Here is an 18565-nt window from a genome sequence, read left to right on the forward strand (position 1 = left end):
CCCACCGCTTCTGCTGTGATTAGTCACAGCAGAAGCCGATCAGTGGGCATCGGCCAATGGATGTCCACCGGCACCCACTGATCGTTGAGGAGAGAGACAAGGCAGAGCTCTAACCTGACAGTGGGGATGTGATGGATTTTCATTCCCTGCAAAACATCCCATCACATCCCCTAGTAAAAACAGCACACAGAGTACATAAAAAGACTGGTTAGGCACACATTCAGCCCTTTGATCGCCCATGATGCTTTCAACCCCTTCCCAGCCAGTGTCATTAGTACAGTGACAGTGCATTTGTTTAGTACTGATCACTGTATTCATTTCACTAGTTCCCATAAAGTGTCAGAAGTGTCAGTGTGAGATTGTCCGCCGCAACATCCCAGTCCCTCTATAAGTTGCTGATCACCGCCATTACTAGTATACAAATTAAAAACTCCAGTATACATCCCAAAGCCTTTAGACACTAACTTTTGCGCAGATATACCCTTTAGAATTTTTATTTTTTTTTACCAAAAATATGTAGCAGAATACATATTAGTCTAAATTTACGAAGAAATTGTCGGAATTTTTTTGTTTATAGAGAAAAAAAATAAGAAACCCAGTGGTGATCAAATACCACCAAAAGAAAGCTACGCTGAGTAAATAACACATAACATGTCACGCTTTAAAATTGCGCACACTCGTGGAATGGCGACAAACTTTGGTACTTAAAAAATCTCCATAGGCGACGCTTTAAAAAGTTAACGGTTACCAGTTTAGAGATACAGAAGAGATATTGTGCTAGAATTATTGCTTTCGCTCTATCGATCGTGGCGATACCTCACGTGTGATTTGAACACCGTTTACATATGCGGGCGCGACTTGTGTATGCATTTGCTTCTGCGTGGGAGCACGGAGGGATGGGCACGTTAAATTTTTTTCTCAATTTATTTTTGATTTTTACACTGTCCTATTAAAAAACAAAAATGTTATCACTTTTATTGCGGTCACAAGGAATGTAAACATCCCTTGTGACAGTAATAGGCAGTGACAGGTACTCTATATGGAGGGATCTGGGGTCTAAAAGACGCATATTTGCGTTCTGTCAGCGTGAAGGGGTTAAGGGATATCGCAAAAAAATGGTCTGGTCGTGAAGCGGAGTAAATCTTCCTGAGGTCAAGGGACAATAAATCCATTCAACAGTTGAAATTGTAAATTCCCAAAAATATAAATACATACTGATTGTGTAAGGGCAAATGGGCATTTTGACATGGGGTCTCTTTAGCTGCTTTAGAATTCCAGCTACAGCAGAGATTGCCATCTAGAAGAAAAATGAAAAGCAAGTCACAATGTCGTATTTCACAAGAATGCACACTTGTATAATGACATAAAGGAAACCTGTCACCTCAGTGACCTCTTCAGAAAACAATTCAACGTTTTTTTCTGTCAGAAGTATGAACATAAGAACTTGCATGCTTAATTCCAGATTAGCAACTTGGGGGGGGGGGGGGGTGTACAAAAATATGAATTCCTTAATTTGGTAAGGCCCCTTTCACACTGGCGGAGTCCGCCAGCGGATCTGACAGCTCAGTGGGGGATCTCTCTGCTGGTTCCCGCTGAGCAGGTGAATGACAGGTCCGTGTCCACTCTGCATCAGTGGAGCGGACACGGACACAGCGCGCTCTCTTCAATGGGCGGCCAGATGGAAACAGACCGCCTGTCCATTTACACCCAACTGGCATCCAATCTGCCAGATGGATGGGGAATGGATCCACCATCCGTTTTTTGGTGGACAGGATTGGATCAGATCGGATGTCGGCGGGTGTCCAGGGATGGCCTGATCAGGTCCACCTAAAAAACTGACTGGCAGACCCGATCAATCCGCCAGTGTGAAAGGGGCCTAACAGAAGAGAGAATGGAATGACAACTGTACCTTGCGGACAATAAGAGCATCGTGATTCAGACATTGTACCAAGTATCTGATGGCACGAAGAGGTAGAACATGGTCATCCCTCAGGAGTAAAGACAAGAACCCAATGCCAATGTGTTCAAACTTCCAAGGGCTGAAATGAAGACACAAGTGTCACATATGGTTGCAATTGTATTTCTAAAAAACATTTTATTCTAAGAAAATTTTGTTGTTAATAAGACATAAGAGATCCTGTCACCAACTTACTAAATTTCAGGTAAAGGTGCAGAAAAATGAAATGCTTGCTTGCAGTGTTTTCCTTTTTTTATTCTTTTGTATTTATTTGTAAAAAGCCTTTGAACTTGCTGCTAAATTTGACTACTCTAGCATGGCCTCGCTCTATTAATCCCTCATGGCAGTGCCCCTTTAAACTAACCTGTGAAGTACAAATCTGCACTGTGCTGCTCTTCTCAAAACCCTGCACAACCTTCCAGGTGAGAAATGTAAATAATAAACCAGCCATCTTTAGCTAATGGATCCACAGCATCCACCTCCACTAAACCCGCTATACCACCGCCAAAGAGTTTGCATTCCACCTTCTCCTAAAAGAGATTACTGCATTTGAAAAAGGGCCAAGAATATACACAGTCAAACATCTGGAAACAGATAATCAGAGCAATCTAAAAACAAGGTCTATAAAGTCTATAGTGCATAGATATACGTCTGCCAACACTGTATGTGTAAACCATTTCACACAGACATAATAAATAAATATCAAATAGTGCTGAGCCAGAAAAAACGGCAAAAAGTGCTAATAATTCAACAATAATCGCAAATATTAAATCACATCAAATAATAATAAATAATGCGAAGAAATAGTCCATAAAATGCAAAAAAAAATGCAAAGTGCTAGCAATATTACTATTAATCAATTATGTAAAGAAATAGTTCATAAAGTGCAAAAAAGTGGAAGGTGCTAGCAATAAAAATATTATTAATAAATACCATGAAAAATATTATAATAATGTGCAAAAAATAGTCCATAAAATCTCAGTGGGTGATACTTCAGTGCAAAAATCCATAAAGTGCAAAGTGCTTCTCCACCACCCCAAACGCCAGAGCCACCCTCCTTCTGCCCAACACCTAAACGCCAGAGCCACCCTCCTTCTGCCCGCACCCAAACACCAGAGGCACCCTCCTTTTGCAAGCACCCAACAGCCAAAGCCACCCTCCTTCCGCCCGCACCCAATAGCCAGAGCCACCCTCCTTCCGCCCGCACCCAAACGCCAGAGCCACTCTCCTTCTGCCCGCACCCTAACGGCAGAGCCACCCTCCTTCTGCGCACCCAAATGCCAGAGCCACCCTCCTTCTGCAAGCACCCAAACGCCAGAGCCACCCTCCTTCTGCAAGCACCCAAACGCCAGAGCCACCCTCCTTCTGCAAGCACCCAAACGCCAGAGCCACCCTCCTTCTGCAAGCACCCAAACGCCAGAGCCACCCTCCTTCTGCAAGCACCCAAACGCTAGAGCCACCCTCCTTCTGCCAGCACCTAAACGCCAGAGGTACCATCCCTCTGCCCGCACCTAAACGCCATAGCCACCCTCCTTCTGCCCGCACCCAAATGCCAGAGCCACCTCCTTCTGCCTGCACCTAAATCCTGGAGCCACCCTCCTTCTGTCCGCACCTAAACGGCAGAGACACCCTTCTTCTGTCCACACCCAAACCCAGAGCCACCCTCCTTCTGCCAGCACCCAAACGCCAGAGCCACCCTCCTCCTACCCGCACCTAAACGCTAGAGCCACCCTCCTTCTGCCCGAACCTAAACGCCAGAGCCACCCTCCAACTGCCCGCACCCTAATGCCAGAGCCACCCTCCTTCTGCCTGCACCCAAATGCCAGAGCCACCTCCTTCTGCCTGCACCACCTCCTTCTGCCTGCACCTTAATCCTGGAGCCACCCTCCTTCTGTCCGCACCCAAATGGCAGAGACACCCTTCTTCTGTCCACGCCCAAACGCCAGAGCCACCTCCTTCTGCCTGCACCTAAAACACCAAAGCCACCTGCAGCGGGGCTAAACGCCCAGTGTATATGGGGCCTCAGAATTAATAGCAGGAACATCCCATGTGCAAGCAACCAATACACATAAAATTATCAACAGATGCGTTACAATGTAAGGTACCTACCTATACAGGAAGGAAAGTAGGGGGGAGCCTTTAGGAAGTGACATTTTTTTTCCGAATACACTTAAAATTGAGAGAGCTGCACATTTCATTGTAATAAATTGTTTTTCTATGCACACAAATCTTTCTAAACATAAATATACAGTATAAACCCCACAGTTAGATACTTACAGGTTTCTTTGTGCAACACTATTGATCAAAGTGTCGACTAAGCGTTCATAATGCCTACAAAGAGAAAGTCAGAAGTTAGAAGGGGAGTCAGGAGCCATAGAAGAGAAATCTGCATTACCGACAAAGCAAAATATGTGATCACCCCATGTTCCTTTGTAATGCAAACATATTTCCGAACCAAATTGCTGTCTGCACGGGCAGCTTAAAAGACTAAGAAATTAAAACCAAGTCCTCAGATGTGGTAGCTGCATTTTTTTTTCTTTTTATAAGTTAAAGCAGAGCTCCATCCAAAAAGGGAAGCTCTGTCTGTCTGCCTTCTCTCCCCCCCCCCCCTATGCTGCCACATGTTGCTCCTTTTGAGGGGAGCTGGTACCTGATTTTGACAGTGTGTCCTTCGCGCATGCACAGCAGGAGACCGGCTGTGAAGCCGCAAGGCTTCACTGCCAGTTTCCCTTCGTCAAGATGGTGGTGCCAGTCCCCGATAGCCGATTGAAAAATCGGCCCGGGTGAGGGCAAGGCTGGATTTCTGGACAGGTAAGTGCCCTAATAACAGTCAGCAGCTACTTATTTGTAGCTGCTGACCTTTATTTTTTTTTTTTTTTGGGGGGGGGGGGGGGGCCTGGAACATCAGAAAGTAGAGAAAATGACTGGTGATCTTTCCGGGAATGCAGTTACTTTGTCACTTCCTGCGCCCTGGACTAAAAAGCACAAACAGCCTAATCGTCCTTCAATAAACATCCAATCCCCCCTCAAAATGGATTTGAAGGTAGGAAGAGATGTTGGAATTTCAGCCTGGATGGCAACCATGGCTCTCTCCATAGATACAATGGAGAAATGAAGGTAGCCATGAATAGACAGGACGTGTATTATTTTCACCTAGTAATCACATACATATGGAATAAAAAGCAGGAATAAAACTAATGCAGTCACTATATCTAAGGACTGGTAAGATAAAATATATATATTTGCTTTGGGGTTTATATGTGCTTTAAAGTATAGCTGAAATGTAAACCTTTTTTTTTTCTTTAGATATAGTAGAGAGGGATTAGACCTCTGTCGGGTTGTTATAGCTGTCTGTGTTATTGTTAGAGAGATTCACCCTCTCCATTTGTCTTGTTCACTGTTATGACTGAGAGAGTAATAGAAAATTCAAAATTTTGGGTTGTCACCAGAACAGGAATAGAGGGGTAACCGTGACAGTAGTTCCAGTGACCGTGATGACTGCCAGGAATTCCCCCACTTTACAGGTTTTTTCCTCTCAATTCTTGTTGCGGCTGCAGGACAGAAAGTGAAGAAAAATCTATCCTATGAAGCAGTTTTTCTCAACCTTTTTTTCAGTCATGGCACCTTTTAGAATTCTGCACAATCTCGAGACACCCCATTCTAAAATGTACAAAAATGTAACATAGTTTTACATAATGCAGGAACATCCACACACAGGGCACCCCCCATTAGAAGCGATTTATTGTTCCAAAGAAAACATACTTTTGCACACTGGTACTGACTAGTGTTCCACTGTTTCTCCTCTCTCTCAGTATCTTCTTTCACTCAGCTAACATGACCCCAGTGCTGACAGAGAAGGGCAGGCATGAGGCAAACAAGAATGCTGTGTAGGCGCCCGACGTCCCACTTATATGCCGATGATGTCACTGGTCATTAAGATGCCAGCAGCTAGAAGGTTGCAATGGTGCAAACTGAAAATCTGTGGCTTTGCTCTGTGGCAACTAAAAGGCAGGCTTGATCCAGACTTGTGTACAATTTTTAGACATTTTGCCAAGGCACCCATGAAGAAACCTGAAGGCACCGTTTGACCATGGTTGCTATAGAGATGTCGGGGTTATTGGGGGTTGATTAAAATAATAATAGGTAAAAAGAAAAATGATTTTAAAAGCCATGTATATTTCATATTATGCATATAAGAGATTCTGAACAGGATGGCGTCCATCTTGTTTTTAAGGTGAAACAAAGTTCATATATACTTGTTAAACAAAATGTCTCGTACAAGCTTACAAGAGAGCATAGAATTTCAACAATAGGGTCCTATACTTTCAGCAGACATTTATATTTTCTTTTGTCATAAATAAGCTTATACATTGACATCTCTATCAGATAACAGATGTTAAGGGGATGGTAGTGTCAGTCTGTCTATAAGTATTTAACAATAGACAATGGCTCAGTGTTTTTCAGCATACATTTAAAGATGAACCATATAAGTTTTCATAGATACATTATTATATGTGAGAAGATATTAGCTATAATTATATCATTATATTATGTAAGACATATACATATATATTTAGGAATGTTATATCACATTTTGGGTTTATATTCTCATTGTAATAATCTTACTTAGAATTCTTTTTCTAATAAGTGTAAGGACATATGTATCTCGTCACTAGTTACCTCATTTCAGAGAAGTCTAGTCTAAGCGCTCAAGGTGTCGTAAATATACCAAACTAGACTATTTCTGACAGCCCTATGGCATAGTCAAATAAGTAATTGCTTCTTACTAGCCGACAGGTCAGTAGGTCATCAGATAACATAATGGTAATTGTTTCAAATTATGTTAAATACAAAATCTAATGAACGGTACGATACTGCCCTCTGGAGGCGAAATACCAGGTGCAGTCTTGAGATAATTTGAGATATTCCAATATAAAAATATTATATTGTGTTAAATAATATAATTATTGAAATGGCATTACTTGCCAAGATGAATGATGGAAATACAGGTGGACATTTATGTATGTACTGGTAGTCTGGACAAAGTTTTATGTTGTGTTATATGATTAATCTTACATATAGAGGAATCATCCTTAATTTTATTAGACCAAGTATGGGGTTAATTATTAAAAGGGGTGTGTCAATGACCTCACTAGTTTAGGTATAGAATATCCCGACCAATTGGGATAATGTTTCATCCCTCTGGGTTTTACTTATGGTAATTTTTATAGCTCTTTGTTCTTACCATATAAAAGACCAACCCAGATGAGAGAGGGGACACACAACACTTTACACTACTGACAACACACCTCACACTTACACCACACACGCTATTACATTTTTCAATAGACTCATCCAGACATACTCCCTGATCCACATCATTCATCTGAAACTTGGAGGAAACTCCTCCCTCACTGGCATCCATCTTAGGACTCTGGTAACACCATCTTAAGTGTGGTAATTATGCCTTGCTGTATTATTTGATTTTATTCAACAATTGTTTATTCTTTCCTTATATGTTTTATATTGCATATTTAAGGGTAATGAGATTACAATCCCAGCCGTATAAGCCATGGTATATTTTTCTCTAAAAAGCTGATTTTTGTTTTTATACATTTTTATTAATATCAGATTCAGTGCATTATTTGCAATTTTAAGTCTTCCGTTTTGCATGGCTTATTCTCATTCCTTCTGCAGTGGAATGACTTTGGGCTATGTGATTCGCAGACCATTGTAGTCTGTTTATATAGAACATTAATTTATGGCTTATACTATACCTGGGAAGAAATGGTAATCTTGCTTTTACTTTGGTTTCACTTTCACTTTGTTTTAGTTTCACTTTGTTTTACTTTCACTTTCATTATTGAGCTAAACATCACATTGCATTGATTATTTGAAGTTAGTATTTTTTTTGTAGAGTTATCTTTTTGTGTCACTTCTTGTTTGATCATATATTGTGTTTGCATGTCTTGAGAATAAATATTTTTATATATATTCCACACTGTAGACTGTACTCACTAAGATTGGTATATGCTTTTAAAAAGAAATTAATCAATTAAAAAGAATTCTCGACATTGATTTATGGCAATAGGTGAAGACTCTCCTTTTTCACAGATCTTTGCTTATTAACCATAGACACTGCTATATTCAGAGCAGTATAAATATTCTGACATAGTATGAGCGCAAGATATTTATTATTAAATATTCTTACATATAATGGAGGCCCCAGCGAGATAATTATTGATTTCTTACATATGCCAATCATAAATATTGATCAGATGACATAATCAATAACTTTGAAAAAAAAAAAAAATTTTTTTTTTTTGAATTTTTTTTTATTAATTGTAATGTGATAGAAATGCCTTTAAAAATGTCTACAGCAGGTAATGTTCACGCTGCCAACTCTGGCAAGGTGTGAGTCCCTAGTGGTAATGCCACAACCCCAGTAGATTTGGCACAGATCATAAATGTGTGGAAACACCTCTCTGAGTCTGAAATGGTGGAATATGTAAATGCTGGTTAGAGTCATATATCAAAATCCTCAGAACGTCGGGCCAATAATGGGCATCTGACATGGGTAGAGGACAACCTGTATGTATGAACTCACCAATAAGCTTATCTAACACCAAAGACATCAGGAAGTGTAATCACATACTTTTTGGTCATGGCTAATCTTACTGTATCTTTGTGAGGAACTGCACCAGAAGGCTCAGCAAAAAGGAGTTTAGTAAAGTTTCAATCTCAACTCCAAATAAATGAGAGAATGAGATTAGGAACCTCCTTGAGCAGGTGAAAGTAACCTCTATTGGGACACATAAGTTAAGAGAATGTAGCGTGAAACTGCAAAATAAAGTAGAACTGTGGCAGAAGTTTTATCAAGTAAGCTGTAATGAAAGTAACCATTTGAAAGTGAAATATAAATGATTAATGCAATAATTAGGAAGTTTTAAGCAAGGAAAAATGTTTTCTAGCAAAAAGTTGCCGAGTAATCAGCAGTGGAAAATTTTGAAAAAATAAAAATAAATAAAAATGTAACAGTTCAATTCATGACAGGAACTCATCAGTAAATACATAGCAGAGTTCCAAACGGTCATGGTGTACATGCATAAGGGTAATGCTTAATTAGTCTTGCATTATAAATATGAAATAATTATTCATAGACCCAGATATGATTCCCAGTCTGTTGGTTATGACCCAGACAAAGGGGGGAGTCAGGCATAGAGTCCATGTCCTACCCCAGCCATATTCCTAATATAGGGAGGGCAGAAACTGGGCAGCCATGCATAAATAGGTATGAGTCATATCAGGTCACTGCAAAAAGACTAGCACCCCTAAAAAGACACCATACACCTCCAGAATTTAAAAAGACATTATTGATTACCCTGAGGCCTATGAAAACAGCTTTTTGTGTTGTGCCTGCAGGATGTAATTTAAAAGTCAGCCCATACAAAATCTCACTGCTGCTAGAGCTGTTATCTACAATTTAAAGTGTACACAGCACCAAAGCCCCATTGAATTTTTTTTTTGCTGTACTCAAAAGTGCCTAACACCCTTCAATGAAGGAGCTGAGTACAACCATCTGGAATTTAAATCCCTGTGCTTTGATGCATTGCCCATGTACTGTACATAATAATAAGTTTGGCAAAGGAGCAAGATGTGCCACCTAGGCCCCAAGGGGAACACCGAATACCTTAAGGAGGACACTGGACATCCCATTAACAAGGGGGAGACACCCGCAAATAAATAGGGATTGCCCCATCTTAGGGTTCCCCAAAATCCTCGGGAAGTTCAAGTGACATTAAGGCCCAGACCTCACACCAGAACCGCGTAACTGGTTCTGATGGGGATCTGTCCCATATGTCTGAACCCGAGAGACACAGGCACCGCAGGAGGCGGAGCCAATAATTCAACTCTGTAAAGTTTTCAGCAGAGTAGAAGCCAAGTTGGATCGGCTGATCACTTGGTTCACTCAGGGCACTGCAGCCCAGAACTAACACCATTCCTTTTTAGGAACAAATCCTGTGGCCAGCCAAGGGCCACAAAATCCTTTAATGCCCAAGTGGCAGGAATCAAAGGGATACACTGAATAGAGGCATAGGATGCAGAGGTTCTAACACCCTTTTATCCCAGGTCACAGCATTGAGGATCCTGAAATCCCTGTCAGGGGGGGATCTTGGTTGTTAGATACTAACTACCCTCCTATTTTTCAGTGGTCACTTCATCCCTCTGACTCAAACAGGTCGCTTAAAGCGGGTACATTTCAAAAAAATCGCCAATGACGGTGATATCAAGGAGGATCAAACCCTAATGACGTAATGCAGTCAAGAGGTTAAAGGTTGTATACGGTAACCAAGAAGGAATCCTCAATGCCAGGTAGTTTTGTTGCCTACAATAAATTGCATTGATGCCCCAAAGGGGGAGATATTATATATTTTTTTTCCTAAGTAGTAGGTAAAAATTATAACAAAATATTAGATTATTGTATTATTGTCCAATGTATAGTATCCATGGCGATAAATACATCCCAGGTTAGTAAGCCCCAGAAGTCAGTCGCCCTAGGAAAGGTTGCATATATAGTCTCACCTTCCCTGGTGGTCATATAAAGGACTGATCGCACGGTGGATTAAAGGAGAACTCTGAGAAAGTTTAGGGTACCAACATCGCATTGAAATGTCAATTGATAAGAATGTATATTCATACTATATGTTTCATCAAATAGGAAGAGATTAACCTTCCATGCCAGGTCGTTGATTGGTACAGATGATGATGTTTGCCAAAGACACCGCGATCGGATGAGTCATCTCTCCTTAAAGCCCAGCTCTGGATGGAACACCTCATTGAATTGGGTCCCTCTTCAGGAATCAAGCTGCGAGACGCCCCAGATTCTTGTTGACGGAGAGGAAGATTTATTTCAACAGATCTTTGTGCATTTGATCAGAGGAAATCCTTTAAGAGGAATCACATTACCTCCTGTTTTCAGTTGAAGGAGATGTGAGAATGGTGCATTTCACATGTGAGCAAACCTCAGTCTAGGTGTATGACACTCTAGGCCATGCTGAAACCATTCATTATCCAACCAACATCCAAGGTTGAACGTCCAAACAGATTTCTCTGATTCCTGATTGCCAACATTGTTTTACTGCGCTTTGAATGGTAGTTGCTAATGCCATTGCAGCAGTTAATTTCTGTCTCCATTAACACTTTGCAAGCTGGAGATGCAGATTTCAAGGAACATTTGAGTTTCTTTACTAGGAGATCAGAATTTAAAGAGACTAACAAGGAACATTTTGTGACATAGCTAACACCAGCAAAGTCGCTACGAACTGACATTTGGAACTGATTTTTTTTTCTCATTTTTACCACTTTACTTAAAAGTTATGCACAATTCCCAATATGAACTATTCTCTTACAAAAAGAGAACAAGACATTTTTTTTTTCTTCTTTTACTACTCCTTAAAAAGCTTTCTTTCCAGATAGGCCTAAGTTGCTCACTTGTCTACTGGGAAGAAATGGGGGGGATATGTCGGGGTTATTGGGGGTTGATTAAAATAATAATAGGTAAAAAAAAAATGATTTTAAAAGCCATGTATATTTCATATTATGCATATAAGAGATTCTGAACAGGATGGCGTCCATCTAGTTTTTAAGGTGAAACAAAGTTCATATATACTTGTTAAACAAAATGTCTCGTACAAGCTTACAAGAGAGCATAGAATTTCAACAATAGGGTCCTATACTTTCAGCAGACATTTATATTTTCTTTTGTCATAAATAAGCTTATACATTGACATTTCTATCAGATAACAGATGTTAAGGGGATGGTAGTGTCAGTCTGTCTATAAGTATTTAACAATAGACAATGGCTCAGTGTTTTTCAGCATACATTTAAAGATGAACCATATAAGTTTTCATAGATACATTATTATATGTGAGAAGATATTAGCTATAATTATATCATTATATTATGTAAGACATATACATATATATTTAGGAATGTTATATCACATTTTGGGTTTATATTCTCATTGTAATAATCTTACTTAGAATTCTTTTTCTAATAAGTGTAAGGACATATGTATCTCGTCACTAGTTACCTCATTTCAGAGAAGTCTAGTCTAAGTGCTCAAGGTGTCGTAAATATACCAAACTAGACTATTTCTGACAGCCCTATGGCATAGTCAAATAAGTAATTGCTTCTTACTAGCCGACAGGTCAGTAGGTCATCAGATAACATAATGGTAATTGTTTCAAATTATGTTAAATACAAAATCTAATGAACGGTACGATACTGCCCTCTGGAGGCGAAATACCAGGTGCAGTCTTGAGATAATTTGAGATATTCCAATATAAAAATATTATATTGTGTTAAATAATATAATTATTGAAATGGCATTACTTGCCAAGATGAATGATGGAAATACAGGTGGACATTTATGTATGTACTGGTAGTCTGGACAAAGTTTTATGTTGTGTTATATGATTAATCTTACATATAGAGGAATCATCCTTAATTTTATTAGACCAAGTATGGGGTTAATTATTAAAAGGGGTGTGTCAATGACCTCACTAGTTTAGGTATAGAATATCCCGACCAATTGGGATAATGTTTCATCCCTCTGGGTTTTACTTATGGTAATTTTTATAGCTCTTTGTTCTTACCATATAAAAGACCAACCCAGATGAGAGAGGGGACACACAACACTTTACACTACTGACAACACACCTCACACTTACACCACACACGCTATTACATTTTTCAATAGACTCATCCAGACATACTCCCTGATCCACATCATTCATCTGAAACTTGGAGGAAACTCCTCCCTCACTGGCATCCATCTTAGGACTCTGGTAACACCATCTTAAGTGTGGTAATTATGCCTTGCTGTATTATTTGATTTTATTCAACAATTGTTTATTCTTTCCTTATAGGTTTTATATTGCATATTTAAGGGTAATGAGATTACAATCCCAGCCGTATAAGCCATGGTATATTTTTCTCTAAAAAGCTGATTTTTGTTTTTATACATTTTTATTAATATCAGATTCAGTGCATTATTTGCAATTTTAAGTCTTCCGTTTTGCATGGCTTATTCTCATTCCTTCTGCAGTGGAATGACTTTGGGCTATGTGATTCGCAGACCATTGTAGTCTGTTTATATAGAACATTAATTTATGGCTTATACTATACCTGGGAAGAAATGGTAATCTTGCTTTTACTTTGGTTTCACTTTCACTTTGTTTTAGTTTCACTTTGTTTTACTTTCACTTTCATTATTGAGCTAAACATCACATTGCATTGATTATTTGAAGTTAGTATTTTTTTTGTAGAGTTATCTTTTTGTGTCACTTCTTGTTTGATCATATATTGTGTTTGCATGTCTTGAGAATAAATATTTTTATATATATTCCACACTGTAGACTGTACTCACTAAGATTGGTATATGCTTTTAAAAAGAAATTAATCAATTAAAAATAATTCTCGACATTGATTTATGGCAATAGGTGAAGACTCTCCTTTTTCACAGATCTTTGCTTATTAACCATAGACACTGCTATATTCAGAGCAGTATAAATATTCTGACATAGTATGAGCGCAAGATATTTATTATTAAATATTCTTACAGAGACGTACACTATATTGTCAAAAGTATTGGGACGCCTGCCTTTACACACACATGACATTTAGTAGCAATCAGTCTTAGTCCGCAAGGATCAATATTGGGTTGGCCCACCCTTTGTGGCTTCAATCCTTCTGGGAAGGGTGTCCACAAGGTTTAGGAGTGTGGCTATGGAAATGTTTGACCATTCTTCTAGTAGCGCATTTGTGACATCAGGCACGGATCTTGGACGAGAAGGCCTGGCTCGCAGTCTCCGCTCAAATTCATCCCAAAGATGTTCTATTGGGTTGGACACTGTGCAGGCCAGTCAAGTTCCCCCACCCCAAACTCGGTCATCCATGTCTTTATGGACCTTGCTTTGTGTACTGGTCCAAATGATTTTTTGGAGGGGGGGGGGGAAGGGGGGATTATGGTGTGGGGTTGTTTTTCAGGGGTTGGACTTGGCCCCTTAGTTCCAGTGAAGGGAACTCCTAAGGCATCAGTATACCAAGACATTTTGGACAATTTCATGTTCCCAACTTTGTGGGAACAGTTTGGGGATGGCCCCTTCCTGTTCAAAAATGGCTGCACACCAGCGCGCAAAGCCAGGTCCATAAAGAGATGGATGAGCGAGTTTGGAGAGGAGGAACTTGACTGCCCTGCACAGAGTCCTAGCCTCAACCTGACATAGGGCTGGGCAAAAAATCGATTTATCGAATTTGTAGTGTAAAACTATTTTTATTTTGCAAACTCGAGTTTTTTGCCACAATAGTTTCTGACTTTTCCGCATTTTGTCCTTGTGCGTTACCATAGCGCGATATGAGCCAGCCCCCGCCCCGCGTAACCGACAGTACACACACACTAGAGGTCACTCAGGGGACCCCATGGCCTGCATGCGGGACACTTACCTGTACAGACGGGCCGCCCTGGGCTCCAGCCAGCTCCTAGTCCGCTGCACACCGCACAGCCAGGCCCGGGAACCGGCCACAACACTCCGAGAACTCCCCAGTAACCGGACCACCGCCGCTGCCATCTCTGCTCAGAGTCTACGAGGAAGGAGCCAATCAGCGGCCACCGCCAGGCCTGGATGTGACGTCAGCTCCCGGGAGAGGAAGCGGGCGGTGCGTCTGAGGGGAGGCGGGGTTATACCTGTACAGGTGTGGCTAGAGACTAGCCACACCTGTACAGCGCTTCTCCTCAGTCCTCCACACAGGTGTGAGCTCTCCTCCTTTTAACTCTTGATGACAATCATAGCAATAAAGTTGCACTTTTGACACTATATATGTTGTCTGCAGTCATTTTTTAAGTGCATGGAACAAAAAATCTAATGGAAACTAATTTTTCTTTAAAAATCGAAGATTTTTTTTTTTTAGGCAAAATCGCCCAGCCCTAACCTGACAGAACACCTTTGGGAGGAATTAGAATGGAGACTGCGACCCAGGCCTTCTCGTCCATATCAGTGCCTGACCTCACAAATGCGCTTCTGGAAAATGGTCAAGAATTCCCAGAGACAAGTACCTAAACCTTGTGGACAGCCTTCCTAGAAGAGTTGAAGCTGTTATAGCTGCAAAGGGTGGGCCAGCTCAATATTGAGCCCTATGGACTAAGACTGGGATGCCATTAAAATTCAGGCAGGTGTCCTAATACTTTTGACAATACAGTGTAAATCAGAAGAGAGAGAGAAACTGACTGTTAGGAGGACATCCACCATACATACTATACAATCTTCACACAAAGGAATCAAGTATATTCTAAACAGGAAAGCTGCTGCCTTTAACAAATACCCCTGGCCATACCGTAAAGACTCTGCATTCTTCTCTTTCTGTCTTTGAAGTGCCAGACTCAGCTGATCTGGATTAGGCAACTCCACACCAAGAGCAGGAGTGGGTGACTTCTGCAGCAGTACAGCAATCTGGATACAACTTTCTGGAACCTGTAACAAATCACACACATCAATGGCATTCCAATTCAACCTTAACCCCAAAACTTAAAAGTGAGCCCAGGTTTTACATAGGCAGCAAGAAAAAGAAGATTCTAAGTGAACCAGTTGCTTTATCTTCAACCGTGACATGGTCGGGTTTTTGAAAATTCTAATTTGAAGCACCAGAAGCTGATTGTCCTGACAAATTATTCCAAAAAAGGAAAACAGGATTTGTTGTTACTCGCTATGAAATCCCTTTCTCAGAGTTCATTGAGGGACATGGCTCTCTTCAATTCTTGACCATAGCATAGGGTTTATAGCACCACTTACAGGAGTAGGACACTAGGCAGAAAAACTCAGCATGGCCTATTGGCAGTCCCAGCTGGTATAAACTAGAGGTTTCTGGTGCCGAAACAGAAAATCTGAAAACCATTTTTCACTGGTGCAGGCAACCCAAAATCTTAAATACAGCAAATCACAGTGAAACGGATATGCGTTTTTACTGCAGTTTAGCTACAGAGCAGTTGTGAAAGGGCCCTTAAAAGACCCTGTTGAAAATGCAGCAACGACAAATCAAAAATGCACCTGTGTTGTGTTTTTTTGAGTTGCATGACCTATGAAAAACACACCATAAGCACGGTAAAATCATGCAGGCGTTTTCCGCAGCCATTAGCAACACTTTTTTTTTCGGTACAAAGCTGAAAACCCCATTTTGAGCCAATAATTTTCGGTGCATCATTAGTATAAACCCCCTCTTTCCTATAGGCAAACCAGTTAGTAACAAGCAGTACCAGCAAAAAAAACCAAGAGGGGTGGGTGCTGTGTCCATCAATGAACTTGAGAAAATAGGATATTTGTACTCTTGTCCCCCTCTCTTTTCTTAGAGATACTCAGTCTTGTAACAAGCAGTAACAGAAGGATAAACTCTGAAACCACTGATCCAATTGATCCAAAAAGGCCACCCACCCCATAACATACCCGAGGGCGAAAGAGGGACAGGGGGGACAGTGCACCGGCAGGTACCAAGACCAGGGGTACCCAAAGCCAGTATCTCTAAGCAGAGAAGGGAATTATGCCAGCTGAGGATGGCCCACAGGGTGTAGCCAAGCTTTTGTGTTGTCTGCCTAGTCCTACTTATGTAGAGGGCAGCATAACCCTATGGTAATGAATATGGAGTGGAGTCTGTCGATGAACGGAAGAGAAAAGGATTTTGCGGTAACAAAATATCCAGTTTTCTCTAATGTTCATTGATGAACACAGCTCTCTTCTATTTTTGAACATAGGGACGTCCCAAAGCAATGTCCCAATGAGGGGTGGGGCACACAAAAACCAAAACAAAAAGGAAGAAAAAAGGGTAAAAAAAAAAGAGGCTACAGGACTACAGGTCCCATGGGCAACTAGGTCCTTACTCCTGAAACACTAGTCAGAAATAACTGGTTTGCCTATAGCAGAGAGGGGGTTTATACTATTTAGGGCTGCCAAGTTTCTTTTCTGCCTAGTATACTACTACTGTAGGTGGCGCTATAAACCCTATGGTCAAGAAGAAAAATAAGCTGTGTCTGTCAATGAACCATAAGTAAAAAAACTGTTTTATTCTAGAGCCATCGTGTTTCTGGTGGCCAAAAATCACCCCCTTCACCAGGACATAAAGAATAGCAGAATAGTGTACACTGGACTGAGTGAGGTATATACAGTCTTTGGTCCTGGGTAGTTTAGTAGCAGATCTGCTGAAAGATACTTTGCTCCTTGTTACGGTGTTCACCGTCACTGGAATTTAAGGACAGATGGGTGATGGTTTGGATTGCTTCATATTTGTCAGCCAGGTCTCCATGTAGAAATATTGAGATTTGTTCCCATTTGCCATGAGGTCTCTGACCAGGAAGTACAACTCCTAATATGGTCATTCCAGGAAGTTCAATGAGGAGACTGACTAACAATTTTGCTTTTGTCTGAGGTGGCTTTCCATTCACCTATTGTTGGGTGTGCTAATGAACTCACCTGTTGTCTGCTAAGGGATGCATTGACACTCAGAGTAATGTGTATTGGGGGCTCGTTATGGAACCATTGTTCTGTGTCTGGCTATTGTGTACATTGATGGTCCCCTGGGGGCTTCTGTCTCATTACAAATAACAGTCCTTCTACTCAAGCTATCTGACCAATCCCTGCTGACTCATTTTCGAGTCCTCATTTGCATGGCTAAGGAGGACCTGAAGGAGAAAGGCATGTACTGTGCAATTGACCAATGGGAAAGCGGTTGTTGGGGGCAGGATGTTCCAAATTCTGTATAAAAGTGTGCTGTGTGCTTCCAATAAATTGTCTTCCTGTTTGAACTTACATACAGCCTGCTTGGTGTTTGTTCTAATGGATTCCGAACGGCACATAGCTGTAGTTCGGATCCCGGAGCCTTGGTTGACCGAACCATCAGACGTTGCGATCTGCAAGCTGACTCACTAGAAACAGAGGAGTGTCGGGAGAGCGGAAGTGAACAAGCAAGGGTCTCGTTACACTCCTAAACAAGCCAGGTAAAATGGCCGCCTATTCAGCATTTCACTCACACTTTCAATTTGTATGCAATCAGACAGGCTCTTGCACTACATACTTGAATGTAAATCTAAAGGGAATTAAATAAGAAAATTGTATAATGTATGGCCAGCCTAAAGCTTGTCAGCACTGCACAGAACACTTGTGTAACTGGAAATCGGATATCAGATAATACCAGCATGTGCTGCTGGCCATGAAATCATGAACTGCAATTTCTATTCAAAAGGTAAGGAAGACTCTGCAAGAGAGCGTCACAGTGAGCATAACTTAAAAGAGGGGGGTAAAAAAACTTACCGAAAAGTCCAACCCAATTGTTTCGTATTGCCGATGGATCTTCTCAGCCAGATCATCAAAAAGGCGTACAATGGATGGTTTTTCTAGAGACATTGCTTTACTGAGACCTGAAGAGACTATTGCCGGCCACGTCTGTACAATGCATTCCCAGTCATGAAGGTTTGCTAGGCACACGGCACCGTGGTTCCCAAGCAAACAATACAAGGCACCCTGCAAACACAAAATGTTCTCATTTTAGACTTCATTTGCTAG

The 18565-nt window shown here is 40.9% G+C and overlaps 1 protein-coding gene across 1 annotated transcript in view; it reads right to left on the reverse strand.

Annotated features, from left to right (window-relative positions):
• Nucleotides 1–18565, reverse strand: part of PSME4 (proteasome activator subunit 4) — a 340163-nt gene that overhangs the window by 55977 nt on the left and 265621 nt on the right. The window contains exons 28-32 of the mRNA XM_082250997.1: nt 18314–18523; nt 15354–15490; nt 4235–4288; nt 1910–2039; nt 1216–1297 (exon numbers count right to left, since the gene is read on the reverse strand). Of these exons, the coding sequence (XP_082107123.1) occupies nt 1216–1297; nt 1910–2039; nt 4235–4288; nt 15354–15490; nt 18314–18523 (613 nt within the window). The remainder of the gene's footprint in view (nt 1–1215; nt 1298–1909; nt 2040–4234; nt 4289–15353; nt 15491–18313; nt 18524–18565) is intronic.

Source organism: Pelophylax lessonae (assembly GCF_965119305.1).
Source record: "Pelophylax lessonae genome assembly, chromosome: 3".
Lineage (NCBI taxonomy): Eukaryota > Metazoa > Chordata > Amphibia > Anura > Ranidae > Pelophylax > Pelophylax lessonae.